This window comes from Oppia nitens, unplaced genomic scaffold (assembly GCF_028296485.1).
Source record: "Oppia nitens isolate AA-2021 unplaced genomic scaffold, nextdenovo-longstitch-racon4-pilon3 scaffold1_pilon_pilon_pilon, whole genome shotgun sequence".
Lineage (NCBI taxonomy): Eukaryota > Metazoa > Arthropoda > Arachnida > Sarcoptiformes > Oppiidae > Oppia > Oppia nitens.
This window is the reverse complement of record NW_026533199.1, coordinates 2,741,639-2,758,276: the sequence shown is the minus strand read 5'-3', so window position 1 is coordinate 2,758,276 and position 16,638 is coordinate 2,741,639. Positions and strand designations below refer to the sequence as shown.

The 16,638-nt window shown below is 25.3% G+C and overlaps 4 protein-coding genes across 4 annotated transcripts; 2 read left to right on the top strand and 2 right to left on the bottom strand.

The window, feature by feature from the left end:
* Positions 1-213: 213 nt before the first annotated feature.
* Positions 214-1,542, top strand: LOC128952636 (TATA-box-binding protein-like). Its single transcript, XM_054298058.1, has 3 exons — positions 214-1,095; positions 1,177-1,375; positions 1,430-1,542. Exons 1-3 carry the CDS (start codon positions 484-486, stop codon positions 1,504-1,506), a joined length of 888 nt encoding a protein of 295 aa, XP_054154033.1. The 5' UTR covers positions 214-483; the 3' UTR covers positions 1,507-1,542.
* A 307-nt stretch (positions 1,543-1,849) lies between these two features.
* On the bottom strand, positions 1,850-3,085 carry LOC128952158 (DNA-directed RNA polymerase III subunit RPC6-like). The gene is made up of 4 exons (XM_054297503.1): positions 2,993-3,085; positions 2,725-2,915; positions 2,331-2,644; positions 1,850-2,269 (listed from the first exon to the last, which is right to left on the bottom strand). The coding sequence occupies exons 1-4, from the start codon at positions 3,058-3,060 to the stop codon at positions 1,907-1,909; spliced, it is 936 nt and encodes a 311-aa protein (XP_054153478.1). The 5' UTR covers positions 3,061-3,085; the 3' UTR covers positions 1,850-1,906.
* A 3,347-nt stretch (positions 3,086-6,432) lies between these two features.
* LOC128952898 (uncharacterized) lies at positions 6,433-12,923 on the top strand. Its single transcript, XM_054298358.1, has 8 exons — positions 6,433-7,136; positions 7,315-7,552; positions 7,681-7,881; positions 11,582-11,681; positions 11,762-11,905; positions 12,032-12,411; positions 12,503-12,574; positions 12,646-12,923. Exons 1-8 carry the CDS (start codon positions 6,433-6,435, stop codon positions 12,835-12,837), a joined length of 2,031 nt encoding a protein of 676 aa, XP_054154333.1. The 3' UTR covers positions 12,838-12,923.
* A 764-nt stretch (positions 12,924-13,687) lies between these two features.
* Positions 13,688-15,186, bottom strand: LOC128952447 (notch-regulated ankyrin repeat-containing protein B-like). The gene is made up of 2 exons (XM_054297848.1): positions 15,010-15,186; positions 13,688-13,921 (listed from the first exon to the last, which is right to left on the bottom strand). Exons 1-2 carry the CDS (start codon positions 15,173-15,175, stop codon positions 13,749-13,751), a joined length of 339 nt encoding a protein of 112 aa, XP_054153823.1. The 5' UTR covers positions 15,176-15,186; the 3' UTR covers positions 13,688-13,748.
* Between the last annotated feature and the right edge of the window lie 1,452 nt (positions 15,187-16,638).

Genomic DNA, 16,638 nt, shown 5'->3' with positions numbered 1-16,638 from the left:
AATATTTATGTTATTAATAGATAAGTGTTATTTAGAAAATTATTTTATAGCTTTCAAACATAAGGGGGACTCATATAATATTATTGAACTTAATTAAAACACAGCAATAAAATAATTTGTAAATACTTATTATAGGAAAAAATTACAAATAAATAAAATTAATTATTAATAATAAAAATTAATTTTTTAAAAGCATTTTATTAATTATGAAAAGGGCTTATAGTTTACACAGTATTTGTTGTCAAATGTCGTAATTGATTGCAATGTATTTGAGTTGTATTTTGATCGGCATTTCAATCACTTGAGAGTCAAATCCAGACATTTGTCCACAAAATCAGTGATAATATTAAATGAGTGACCAATTGGTCGACAAAAATGAAAAATGACTTTCGGTTAAATCAATTGTCCAGCAAATGAAGTGTTTCTTTAGTTAAATTTATCCAATTATATAACAATCACTGACCAGTCGTTAATTGGCCCGCAATGGATCCAAATGCTTTCGGTTCAATGACGCCGATGTCCAACCACGCGGATGGCTTCGATCTCGAGGAACAGCATTTGGCTCTATTGGCCGGACAGTTGGTACAGCCGTCACCGATGCAGCCGCAACATCATGATGACTCTCACCAACCGGCCAGTGCATCGACACCGGCAACTCCATCGGGCAAACGTATCGGTCCCAACACTCCCAGTGTCATTCAGAGTACTCCACCATCTGTTTCGGGTCCGGCCAGCCATATGCCGGCATCAGTACTCTCCGGTATTGGCCCATCGGGTCCAATGACTCCGATGACACCTATGACTCCAGTGACTCCTGTATCGACAGATCCGGGTATTGTGCCTCAGTTGCAGAATATAGTGTCCACTGTGAACCTCGGCTGTCGGTTAGATCTCAAAAAGATTGCACTTCACGCCAGAAATGCTGAATACAATCCAAAACGTTTTGCAGCCGTTATTATGCGTATTCGTGAGCCCAGGACTACTGCACTTATATTTAGTTCGGGCAAAATGGTCTGTACGGGTGCTAAAAGTGAAGAACAGTCACGACTGGCCGCAAGAAAATACGCCCGAATTGTCCAGAAGTTGGGTTTCGATGTAATTTTAAAATCATTATATATTAAAGCAATTGAAGGATTGTGTGTTTAATATAATATTTGTTTATTATTTGAATATTAGGCAAAATTCTCTGACTTTAAGATCCAAAATATGGTCGGCAGTTGTGACGTAAAGTTTCCGATTCGTTTGGAAGGACTGGTATTAACTCACAGCCAGTTCTCCAGCTATGAACCGGAACTGTTTCCCGGTCTTATTTACCGTATGGTTAAGCCTCGTATTGTACTATTAATATTCGTGTCCGGGAAAGTTGTCCTCACGGGTATGCAATTAAGTCTATATATTAGTGGTAATAACTATTCTATTGTTTTTTTAGGTGCAAAAGTAAGAACAGAAATATATGAGGCGTTTGATAATATCTATCCAATCCTTAAAGGATTTCGTAAACAATAAATTAATTGTTTTTTGCATTTTTGAATGTTTTCATACAACGATAATAATCATAAATTATATACAATTATTAATTAAATCCATTTTATTCATTTTATTGTCATTTGAATTTAAGTTAATTTAATTTAATTTTGAGTAAAATCATATTTTAAATAATTATATACTGTTTATTTTGTACCGGTATTTGTTTTTTAGATTGTCAATTTTTAAAAGCAACCTTGCTTACCTTACAAACTGTACCATGGTACGGTAATGTATTTTTGTTTTTTTGGTGCTCAAAATTATGATATGAATAGCAGGTTAACAGTAATTAAAAAATTTATTTTTTTGATAAAATGTACAAACGGGTAATTAAAACAATATTTCATAACAATTACCAGTAATTTACAATATTGTTAGTTTATCACATATCAAACCATTCTTTAAGATAAACACATTTCAGCGGCGATATTATGCCATCGATGTGACAGTCTTTATAAACGGGACATACACTACATGGCATACGCATAAAACCCGGATCTTTGGCCAGTGATGTAATATATCGGTATAATTTGTTAGAACCGGTACTCGTGTTTTCGGTGCTGACATGTTTGTCGACTTTGCCGTCATAGACGAGTGTGTCGAGAATGCTTTCAATGTCATCGACACTGAGCTCTACTTTACTAATGCCGACGTCGTTAATAAATTTGAGGACATCTCTTGAGGTGACAAATGATTGATTTTGGCGAGCGATGGGATTTTTGGCATTTTGTTTCTCTTTATTAGTCTAAATACAAATAAATGGAAATCAATCGGTAATAAAAATGAACCAAAATTTAAGGACAAACCTTTTCCCATAAAAACCGAAGACATTGTTGGGCTAAGACTTCAATAAATTCTGACTCGTAATCATTTCCCGAATACCACGAACCTCCGGTCACTGATCGGTCCGGTTCGACGTCGTAAAGCATATATACTTTTTTCTTGCTGGCCGTCACTGATTTAACCGATTTTATCAATTTCTTTGTTTCCATATTCTTAAGCACTTTATTCAGTAGTGTTTGCGATAGATTTGATTGAAACCTAATATCTCTGATCCAAATGCCTTTATTGGATGCTTTCTCAATGATGGCAAACACAATCTTCTCCTCTTCATCAGAACCTATGAAATAACATTAATGGCAAATCACTGGGGGTTTAGTCAATTGAATATCACATATCAATCATTAGTTTTTTATTAACCTTTATTAGCACTTGTCTTGTCTTTAATTCTGTAGAGAAGTTGTATCCCTTGTTTGCAGATTTCAATCTTGTTTTGGCCCAACAATTGGTTGACGGCATCGGCTCTGACCAATGGATTGACTCCAGTCATTGCTATTTGCAATGTCTTTTCGGTGATACCCTTCTCATTGTCCATACATAACTCGATGATACTGTCGGTGTTCATCAAGTGATTAATTAATTAAATTTAGCAAAAGTTTAACAAATAGTTTTCAATAATAATCAATACTTATTCATAATTGTACTCAAAGTCATTGAATCGCCGGCGACGGCGCCCACGATCTCATTGTTGGCCATTTCGGTAACTATTATCTTCTAATATAAACTTTATAAATTACTTTTTGACAAATAATCCAGCATAAAATATTAAATTATTATTTTCAGATTAATCAAAATGCATGCAATAATTATTATATTAAATATAAATATTTTTTAAATGTTAAACAACAACAACATTGACATATCGTAAACATGTTGTTATGTTTACTGCATAACAAATAACGTTTAATATTAATAACATATACAGTATTTGTATAATTTGTAATTATTATACAATTATTGTACAATAGATTATGCAATTTTTAAAATATTTATTATTAGTAAATTATTATATAATTATATATATTTAAAAAGAAATTATAATTAAAAAAAACAATAAAAACAGTTAGTTTTAATGTACTAGAATTACTCAATTAAAGCAAATTACTATTAATTAAATTCAACTAATTGTAAGTATAATTTTTGTTAGATATTTATAGCAATAATTATTAGTATTTTATTCTATATTTTAATAAACTTATATTAATTTATTTTATGTATAAATTAAATAACTTTATAGTATATTCATTCATTCAAAGTCCAGATTAGTCATTAATTAATTACATATAAAATCTATTTTTGTAAATAACAATATTATTAACAATTTAAGCAAAAAAAATGTGCGTAAGAATGATATAATCATAAATGTATTAATTGTAATAATGTCAATGATATTAATACTGTCATAATTATAATACTGGTATAATAATAATTAGCAATTTGTCAATTATTGCAAAACTTATTTAAAACATCATGATATGATAGAAAATTATTATTATTTTTCAGCAAATAAATCTTAATATTAAAATTTATTAAATAATTCAACCATAAATGAGACCTTAATAGAGGAATAGGGGGTTCATTTGTTTAACCAACCCATACCTCCTACTGGTATATGTGTTTATACTTTCTTTTGACCGGCACATCAACTTTTATCTACATTTCCCATCAGAATCAGTAATATTATATTTATGTATTATATTAATATATACATTATATTGAATTTTAATTTCTATGAAATATTGAAATATTTCTCAACAAAAAAATTTCATTGTTGATAACCAACAAAAAATTGGTCATGTATGAATACACGCAGTGTTAATATATATTATATTTATATATAATAAATAATAATAATATATTTCAGGTTAATTATGTTGATGTCATTTTTTTGCAGTGACATAACATTTCAATAGCTATTGTTTATAAGAAAATAAATTATATCTGTTTTTAAGGTTTTTTAATGATACGGTGAGTAATAATTTAAATTGAAAAGTGAAAAAAGTTTTTTGATTTGAAAACATAAACTTTTGCTACAAAACGGGTCTGCAATTGGTTTGAATGGTTTGATTGGATGCGCGCATGTATTGCATGAGAATCAGTGAATCGTATTCATTACATACAGAAAATTACATTACAATTACAATCATTGCCTAACTTTTTCTCTAAGTGTATGTGATTTTTGTCTCTCTTTCTCTCTCATTGAAAATGTATCGCAACTTTTAATAATCAAATTACGATTAAATAATAATAAAATACAGTGTTTATTATGATGGTGTTATTCATTGCATGTATTCAGTCATTGCAATTATTATATTAGTGTATCATATGTATTGACAGATACTAAACAAATGTCAAATAATAATAATAATGATAATAATATTTTCCATTATTTAAATGCTTAATTAATAGCATTAGTTGTTTTTTTAAATAAATAATTTCATATACCGATATGATATGAATAATATTAATTACATAATAAATATAATAATAGATTATAATTTTTTTTATAAAAATATGTAATTGTCATTAGTAAGTAATTTTCAAATATTCATTTTCAATTTAGTCAATTTAATGAATCTTGTATTAGAAAATAATTAATTTTTTATATTTGCTAAATATCTAATGATTGAATATTTGATGTTTATATACAAAATGAGGTGAGAAATATATATTTAAATCGTAATAAAGTTATTTTTTGAAGATATTTACAAATATAAATTTTGCAAAAAAAAACTTTTTAAAATAAAAATATATAATCGACTCTCAAACTTGAATGCAAAAGTAAGACAAAAAAGTTTGACAAACTCGATGTCTACGATATTTTTGATGCCAAAGCCCGGAGCAAACCTAACGATAGAAAGTTTTGTCCCATTTATTGCTTTAATTAACACATTTTTCACAAACTTTTCACTTTTGGATTTCCTCTTAATATAATCAAAACATTTTTTCAACTTTTTCTTCTGTAATATGTTTGCATTTAATTTTTAATGACATTTTGCTCTTAATTTTAAATTAATTATTAGTAAAATTACATTAACATTTATTTTTTATTATAAATATAATATATTAAAATATTACGACATACCATTTACTGGTTTGTGTATATTTAAATTATATTATATTTTATAAAGTTTTTTTTATTTATATAAAATAATAATATTTAGTGATAACATTGTTATTATGTGAAATACAATATTCATATGTAATTTGAATAGATGAACCTGGTGATATACAGTATATACATGGGTATATGTTTTTACATACTGTATATACAGTACAAACCAGTAGGATATATATTTAAGTTACGTGTCAATGATCTCATTGATGATATGCAATCCAAGTACTGTTCAAAACTTATAATTTTTATTTATATAATAACAATATTATTGWATGATTGTGTTATATATTTAATGGTTTTTAAATGCACTTTTCTAATAAATGTTTATAATATATTGTCAAAAATAAATACATTTTATTGCAATTATTGCAAATTTCACTCTTAAAGGTTTACTGTAAATTAATAAAAGTATACACAAATAAGTGTTAAGTAATGAATTACATTTAATTAATTATATTAAAAGGAAATAATATAATATGCGACCAATTAGTTAATTATTACTACAATAATATACAGTATTATTGTTATAATCTTGATTTGCATTAATAAAGTTGTTTGTGTCGTATTTTATTAGCATAACTATTAATTATATAATTTGTATAAAGTGTTTGTAAAATATCCCTTTTTATTTAATTATAATATCTTAACTGATTTTAAATATGATTATCAAAATTAACTAAAAACTTATATATATATATACTGTATATTATACTGTATATTATAATTATAAAAAATATTTATTGTATGTAGTCGTAAATGACAATACAATTTTTGAAAATATTTTTGATTATTGTTTTTATTATTATTAATATTCAATAGTATATTTATTATAATATAATATATTAATATTAATTACTAATAATTGTTACGATGTTAGATAAAAAAATTGTTTTTTTCTAATTATATCTCATTTTTACAGATAATATATAATAGCAAATGAATCTAATATTATGGACGATAAACATGAATCCATATATTTGGAGCCATCATTATTGGCCACAAGAGAAACAAATTCATTGTCATCCAAATGGTTTACTTCTGCAAATGTATGCGACAGTTATCTTCGTAAATGTATTTCTTGTCCACAAATCAATGTACTGAACAAACATTTGCATAAAACAAAAGCAAACATAAATCGGTCGCTTTCTTGGGATTCAATTGCAACCTATTTGAGGACAAGGCTTATGCTTAAAATGATAGATATATCGACCCTCACTACAGATTATTGTCAAATCAAATTGTTTGTGAACAATACAAATATGAAAGACATAGATAATAATTCAAGCAGTAATGAGTTTATTGAAAATTTCAAGAATAATGACATTGATTATTATGATAACCTATATGTTGGGAATAGTATCCAAATAAGACTCAGCCCTTCTAGTGGTGGCGGAGACGGCTCATCCAGTCTTGATGTGTCTCCCAGTGATTACACTAATTTACAATTATTATCTAATAATAGCAATGATGAGACCGATGATTGGGAGTCCGATTGCAATTCATGTAACTGTGATAAAACTGAGTGTCAACTAAACAAAACAGCCAACAAATTAACCACTATTTCAAAGTGCAGATCACATATCACTTGTATTAATGCCAAACATAGACAACTAGCAAATTATGAGTACATTAATCAAGATATTTGTTGTCACCGGTAATTTAATTATTTATATATATATATATTATTTTTATTTTTTTTTTTATAAACTTTATACTGTATGTCATTTAACTATAGTAGTAAATTACTAGCAATGATATACACACTTTTACAATAACATCAATATTAATTTGATAACTGTTATCAAATAAAATTATTTATATATGATATTTAGGTCTAACAGTAGTGATTCAGCTATAATTATACCATTTATTGATTGCGATATTGAAGACGATTCCGGTTCAGATCAATCTAAGTGTGATTTACAAACAACATGTAATAAAACTGATTCACAAATGGATTTTGAATCAAAACATTATTCATATGATCAACAATTGTCACAAACGTATCATTTAAGCTCACATTTAAGTACTCCAAGTGTTATAATCAGTGATCACAGCACTGATTCTGATGTAAATTTTTATTTTAATAATTTATAATTCATAAAAAACCAATTTATGATTGAATAATAAAAATAGAGAGAAATAATTATAGATTTAAAATAACAATTTATTTAACATTAAAAAAAATTTATGAACAGATTAACGACAATAAAAATGATGACCACAACTATAATGAAATAATCCAAGATTTTGACTCCTATTTTAATCAGACGCCTAAATGCCAATTAAGACGTGACTCAATAAGTAGCATATCTTCGAGTACTTCCAGTCTTTCATCTCTGGGTGAAGAAGATTATGTTGAATGCGATATTCAGACCACATCTTATAAATTATCACCAGTGAGTATCAAATATTTTATTTTTTATATTTTAATCATAGAGTATATTCAAAAAATTTCATATTTTATCATTTTATATCATACAATAACACACTACTATCACACGCCTAATGAATAAACTTTTTTTATTAATAAACTATTAGTGTTTATATCATTTTTTATATTTTAGTAAACTAAAAATATCATATGTTATTGATAATAATAAGTTCATTATAATTTCCCAAAAAAAGTAATATCAAATTTATGATAACTTTATTTATTTATATTATGCTGGTATCATTTTTTAATAGAAATAATGTAAACAATTTTTAATAATAATAATAATTGCAAATTATCAGTTCCTACAAATCATTGATTTCCTGATAAAATTACATTTATAATACAATATATATATATACATTTATTATATATATATATATATATATATATATATATATATATATATATATATATATATATATAAATATATATGTATATAATTTTAAATATAGTTATAAATATACTAAATGTATTAATAGTCTTATTTGTTTTTATACTTTAAATTTTTAATATATTTTTTACGAAAAATATAATGAATTCTTTATATTTTATTTTTATCCACTCCTTAGTCTATTAACAAATTAGTATATGTTTGTATGAGTGTACAAAAAAATGTACTAATAGTACATGTATACCAAATTATTTTAATTTGTTTTAATAAAAAAATCCACAACAAAAAGTATTTTCTATTAATTGATTAGAAAAAATACATTAGATTTTATTAGAGAATATGATATATCATATGTAAGTGAGAAATACCTATACATTGAAAATAAATTGTTTTGCCAACAAATATATATATATATATATAATTGTTTGAGCCCTAATTAGCTAATTAAATATGTTAAAATAATTTATTTAAGTAAAATTTGTTTTTTGTTAGTGTATTTAATTTAATATTATATTTATTTGCACATTAATATTAGTCAGTAAATTGTCTCAAATGATAGGGTCGGCCAACGAGAGGCCAGCCTTCAAGCCTTCAAACAGTTTAAGGTTATTATTTGCGTCAGTCCACACGTCATGTCATTAATATTTTTTGCTAATATTTTAATATTATTCAAATAATCTTTATTTTCCTCTCAAATATAGCACTAAAAAGTAATGTTTATTTTTTATTTTTATATATATATACATTTTTTTTAAATATTGACTTCAATTCATACCTTATTTGAAAGCTATACACGACTGGACAGACGTTTAACTTCTTTTTATTTATTTATTATTTTTTTGAAACGATTTCTATGATATTATTATAAAAATATGTTTAATACATATTTTTAGCTTTCAAATGATAAGATCTGAAGTTTGCAATATTGCAACAAATCCTTTAAAATATCAGTAATTGATTGTCGATTGCATTGAAAATACATTTGTCATTAAATGATATATTATTAGTGTAAATGTGTTTTAAGTGTTTGTTTGCGTTTATTATCTGGAGTTTCACGACTGCAAACCTGACAATAATCGTCATAATTATTAATAATAATAATAAGTTTTTTAATAAATTATAAGAGTTATAATAATAATGACATTTTCACGTTATGGAAAAACTATAGAAAAACTATTGAATTGTAGAATAATATGCATTGAATTGTGTTAAACGATTAGTTGATTTGTATTTTATTTAATTATATTGATTATGATATTAATGAGCCCAAAGACAGGTGTATTTTTTAAATGACTTTCAAATCATATCTATTATTAATTTTATAAATGTATTTAATATTTATATACTGTATATATGATGTCTAAATAGCTATAAAGCAATAATAGATTATATAATAATAATAATAAATGAATTGAAAATTTGCAGAACATATTCCTATAGAAATCAAGTTTTTATATAATAATTATATAAAAAAAATAAATATGAATTTTAGTAATATATTAAATATTAAATACATTAAATATATTTTATCTGATTTGACACATAAGTAATGTTCCCACATATGCATTCAAATGGCACTCTAACAGCATATTTAATATAAAAACATTTTTTTGACAAGAATATTGAATTTTTCAATACAACTAAAAATGTTTGGCTGTTTGTATGTGTCGTTTAAAAAAGCATACAAAAAGCATACCATAAATGCAAACAACAAACTCATATGTTATGATTGTTTTTTAGTTTAAACAAATCCTGTAATTTATTTTACTGTTAAAATAAATTGCGTCAATACTACACACAGTAGTTATTATAGCGACGTTTGATTTTCAATGCATTCAACTGTTTTAAAGCAAAAATTACATATGAGATAACACACACATATATCATAGACTTGTATCATATCTCGGTGTGTGGACTAACCTTAACTATAGTGACTGTCCTCCTATTGGGGACTTTGTCTTATCCCATACCTATGCATCATCTTATCCATAACCATAGCCTACCTAAGGCTATACCACAAATCGTGTTAATAGTGTTTGTGAAGTCTAACACAGTGTGTCTTTCAGTCAGTCAACTAAACGGTTTCCCATTTAAATAAAAGTTTGTTTTAATTTAATTTTTATTTTTTTAAAGAGCAGTGCTTTATAATTGATTCATAAAAACTTAATTTTTATATCAAAGTTTAAGGATGTTATCATATTTTTTATATTGTTATCGTGTTTTCAATATACAGTATTTACTCAATTATTTGTTTATTTTTATCTATTAATTGTAAGCCATTAAAATTGATTAATTTGTTATTTGCAATACTATAAAGGTGATTTTTATATATATCATACAGTATATATATATAAAGTTATATATATATATAGTCTATAATCATTTCTACTGCTAGCTTATTAATGGCTTATATTTTATTATTGCTGTGTTTTAATTTGTTTTCATAATTACAAATGTTGTTTTTAGTATAATAATTGGTTTTTTAAATATATGTATTTATTAAAAATAATATTAAATGATGTGTGAGATTAAAGAGAGTAATAATTTGCAAATAAATGGATATCAAGAATATTCTCTAATTGTTGATAAAACTGGACCAAAGCTTGAATACGGAGAAGCGTCCAGTGATGACCTCAGCAGTGATTGGGATACCGAAGAGTTGTCTGATTTGAATAATAAGCCAAAGGTTTACAAATATTTTTAAAAGTTTAATATTAATTGAAATTAAATACTGTATTTTATTAGTAAATTTGAAACATATCGTATGATGATATTATTTTTTATGGATACAAAAATATGTTTGTGTTTTACACTAATTTTTTTTTGTTAGTTTGTTATTAGCTTTAGAAGAATTATGACTTTTGTTTGATAACATTTTATTGATTGTTTTGTTGTAACTTTATATAAATATTACTTAAAAATATAACATTAATACTACTGTGTATATAAATAAATAAAATATTTACACAACTATCACATCACTATTATTATTATACAATATATACAGTATATATATATATATATATATGTAGAGTACACAATTTTTTGATACAATTTAAATGATATATCATATGATTATATTATTGGTATTAAATTTTTTATGATGCTATACACTACTGTGTGTACATAAATAGGATGACACCTGCATAATTTGCAGATACACTATAATAATAATAATAATGTGCTGGTTGTAAAAATTTATATATAAATAATATGATCAGGGTGGTTATTATTTAATTTTAAAAAAATGATATATTTACAATATGAATAGATATCAGCATGGAGAAAAGTACGGTCTCTCGTCACCTCACCATTCATTCAAACGTACAAAAAGCAAAAGTATCCGTGGGTTCAGTTGGCCGGACACCAGGGTTTGTGTCAATATATTTATTTTTATTATTATTAGTATTATTTGGATTCAATATATTCTAATATTAATTAATAATTTCAGGAAATTTCATTTGTGGTCAAACTCAGGGAACTATTCTAAAGAAACTGAACGCAACTGAAGAAAACTGCTTTCATCTAATAGCTAACGATGTTATCAAACCATTGGTTCCCGAATATAGAAAAACAATTAAAATCAATAGCGAATGTAATTTTTAAAAATAATTAATATTTACATATTTTACTTAAATTATTTTTTAAAAGTTAGTTTAAATTATATGAAAAAAACATTTAAAAAATAGAATTATTGTATTTTTTTGTTTGTTTCCAATAGTTTACTTGGAATTGGAGGACCTATTGGCCAAATTTGACAATCCGTCGATAATGGACATTAAAATGGGTGTTCGGACCTATTTGGAGGAAGAATTGACAAAAGCAAGAGTTAGACCCAAACTTAGGAAAGATATGTACGAAAAGATGATTGCCATCGATCCGGTCGAACCAACCGATGAGGAAAATCAACTGAAGGCAGTAACCAAACCTCGATATATGGTTTGGAGAGAAACTATTAGTTCTACAGCTAGTCTTGGATTCAGAATTGAAGGCATCAAACAGTCAAATGGCAAAGCATTGAAAGACTTTAAGCGAACCAAATCTGAAGACAACGTTAAGACAGCATTCATGAGATTCATTGACAATCATCCGCATTATGCCGTATGTCATAGTATTTTATATACTAAATAGTTTTTAAATAGTTTTTTAAAATAAACTAATTATAAACTGAATTTCAAACATTTTCATACAGTCGTCATATTTAAATAAATTAGTTATAATCAAAGAGACGGTAAAATTATCGCATTTCTTCAGATCACATGAGGTATTTGCGCCATTTTTTTCGTGTAGTTAAATGGATATTAACTGTAGATTTTATTGTTAATATGGGATCAGATAATCGGCAGTTCCCTTCTGTTTGTTCACGACGACCATAAAGCAGACATTTGGTTAATAGATTTTGCCAAAACATATCCCTTACCAAATGGCATACAAATTACTCATCAGAGCGAATGGCAGGTCGGCAATCATGAGGACGGGTATCTCAAAGGTCTCGATAACCTCATCAGAATCTTTAGCACTCTTTAGTATTTTTTTTGAACACTTATACACATAAATATTTTTTTATATATATGTATAAAACAATTTTATTTTTTTGGTTAAATCCCTTTTGTACAAACATTTCTTTATATATTTAATATACTAAAATTTAAATATTTATAGTATATTTTAAATATTATTATTTAACTTTTTGTATAACTAAAAGGAGTTTCAAATTAGATGTGTAATCTCTTTTTTTGGGGAATATATTTTTGTCAATAAAAATATTTTTATATAATTTGTTTTGCAAAATGTCAATAAAAATTATTTTATCAATTGCATACTATCCGAAAATACAAATTTATATAAAACCAATAATATAATTATACAAATTTTAAACTAATTAAAGTGATAAAAATTAACTCTCGTTATGCAAATTTTTTATTAATTTTTAATAAGTTATATTTATTTAAAATAATAGATAATTTAAAATTAGTACATAATTTAAAAAACTAATAATAGATAATTTATTACATTTTATTTTTGAAATTATAATAATTGACAATTCATAATAAATTAATAGCCTTGGTAAATCACTTTTGTGCTTTTATATGAATTATTTTAAAAAATATAAATTATTTAAATTCTAAACAAATATCTTTTTGTATTTGTAAACAATAATTTTTAATTATATTTACATTTGGGTGTAAATTATATATATATATGCAAATTATAGGAATATTTATAGTGACAATATTTATACTGTATTATTATTACTGTATTATTACATACAATACATACCATACGGTTAATTATAAATGCTTCACAACAATTAGTTTTGCAATTAGATAACAAAATATATGATATTATATATATATATATATATATATATATATATAAATATTTCATATCCATAAATATGTGGGGAACGGGTGGTGGGAATGAATATATATATATATTTAAATCACATCAGTAGCCATTCCTTTAGTATTATTGCATTTAATTAGATAACTGAGTGTTTCGTTGTGACCGAAAACCGCTGCCAAATGAAGGGGATGCCAGCCGTCATGGTTTGACAGGTTTGTATTCGCACCGTTCAGCACCAGTTGACGACACCACGACACGTCCCGACCTATCAATTCAAAAATACAATTACAATATAGTTATATAACCAATCAACTTTTGTTTTTATTATATAACAAAAAATATATAGCATTGAAAAATTGTGTAATTATTTATACATATTTTTTTAATCGGTAATTTAGTTACCATGTAGTATTAAATTACTAAAAAAATATTTTTTCCAATACATATATAGTTTTTTGTTTGTAATTCAAACCAATTAGTTGCTAATGTATATATCAATATTTTTTTAATTATTTCATTTCCCGATAACTTTCCCATAGTTTACAAAATGTTTTAAATATCATTTAAAATATATTTTTTGACATATCATTTAAATTGTTATTATTAATTACTTAATTAACTACAAAATTCTTGTTTATAAGTTATTCATCATAAGTATCAAAGAATTTATTTATTATTAAATAGATATATAATTTTTAAATTGATTTTCTTTATATGAGCATTAATATAATATATTGCTAAGTTATTAATGCAGTTCAAATAAAGGCTATTATTGAGCATACCATACTACTAGGGTAGCATATCTCCAGGGTAGGGCAACACTAGGTTAGGGAAATGCGGCAAACACTGGATACACACAATAAATGCTTGATTATTACTGGTATAACATATTGTACATTAAATTATACGATTTTAGTTTATTCCCATAAAATAAAATTTAATATTAAAATTATTCGACTTTGGTTATATATATAAAGTATATTTACTGATATAGATTTTTTTATTGATAACAACAACATATAACATAATTTCTAAAAATATATACCAACTAAACGATAGCAGCAAACAAAGTGATTGCTGTAAGAAATTAACACAATGTTTAGTTACTTCAAAGCATTTCAAAATATATTCAAATATTTTGAAACAGAGTCCAAATAATTTGAAAATATTATTTAATTATCATTATATATCATATATAATGTATACTTTTTGTTAAAAAAACAATTTTTATAACAATTAAAATCTACAAACATTTAGATTACTGTATATACTATTGGTTTATTACGGGTAGCAATGGAAACGTCAAAAGTAAAGCACGGATTGTTAACAATTCATATTYAATGATAGTATTACCTAATAGTAGACAATAGTGAAGAGCCGTTTGGCCATTGATGAAGACATTGAGGTCAGGCTTTGATCTTAAAATAGTGACCAATTGATCGAAGTCATCGTCACGAATCACAGACACGATTTGTTTGGCAATCATTGTCTTTTGGTTGGCATTGCTATTGAGTGACATTACTTCAACGGTTATATATATTTTAATATATAAGTTATTTATATGTATATATATATATATGTTTTTAACAAATATTTGTCACTCAAAAATTAATAAATACTATAACTTAAAATTAGTTGTCATCACAATATTAACAAAACTATATTTGAAACTATACATGAAATTAGTTGCACATTATATATACAGTATATATAATTTAATATATTAATAAAAAATAAAGTTTTTTTTAAAACTAAAAAATTTTTAACTAAAAATTTATACACAAAAACATATTTTTAAATGTGAGCTTCATTTATATATATATATAAATGTATGGATAGCTTGAGTAGTAGAGGTAGTAGTAGTAGTAGTAGTATTGGCAGTCAGTCCTATCCGTTGTATATTAGCCGCCGATCCCACTCTAATCCCCACTTTGGAGGTGCGGATAGTATTGTATGTATATATGAACTGAATATATGTGAATATATGTGAGTGTATGTGTGTGTGTGTGTGTGTGTGTGTGTGTGTGTGTGTGTGTGTGTGTGTGTGTGTGTGTGTGTGTGTGTGTGTGTGTGTGTGTGTATGCATGCCCAGTGTTCTGCCTTAAAACATAGTCCGGATAGGGAATGGTATGTGTATTGTAAATGAATGTGTAGTAATGCCAGCCCCAGTGCCCTGACTCCACCCGTGCGCGCGTTTGTGTTGTTTGTTATATATGTTGTCTCCAATTGTTAGTCACATATCGTGGGAAACAAATTCTTGTGAACTTTCAGTGATTGGCTTCATATGGGAAATGTAGAGAAAATGGGAAAATCTAATTGTTTTCTCATAGGAATACCCATAGAATTAGTGAAAACTTAAGAGAATTTCCCACTGAAGCCAATCATTGAAAGTTTCACAAGAATTTGTTTCCCACGATATTGTGTCTAACAATTGAAGACTAACTCTATTAACAACACAAACGCGCGCATCGATCGAGTCATTCGTTTATCACATTTTCATTATTTACACATTTTTTTTAAATTTATTTATTTATTATTTCAAATCTATTATATAATAATATCTATTAACTAATTGTCATCTAATATATAGTAATTAATTATTTTAAACAAAATATTTACAAAAAACAAAACAAATTATGTTTGTTTGTATCAAATAAAATATGTAAGAATATAAAGCAAACTATAATTGTATGAAATATTTGTTTCTAAAAAATCCAATTTTACAATATTCTAAAGTTTAGATATTTTATCATGGTAATTTTTTATTTGGTTTATTTATTTAAAAATTGATGAAACACATATCCAATCAATTTTTAAAAAATAAGTATACAATACAGTACTATACAATAAATACATTTTTTTCATATCTATCATATCATAGGTTGTAAGATATGRAAACTTGAGATAACATTTTTTTTACTATAACTTATTGTATTTATATAACTAAATCATTGTATCGGTTCAATAAAAATCATAGAACTA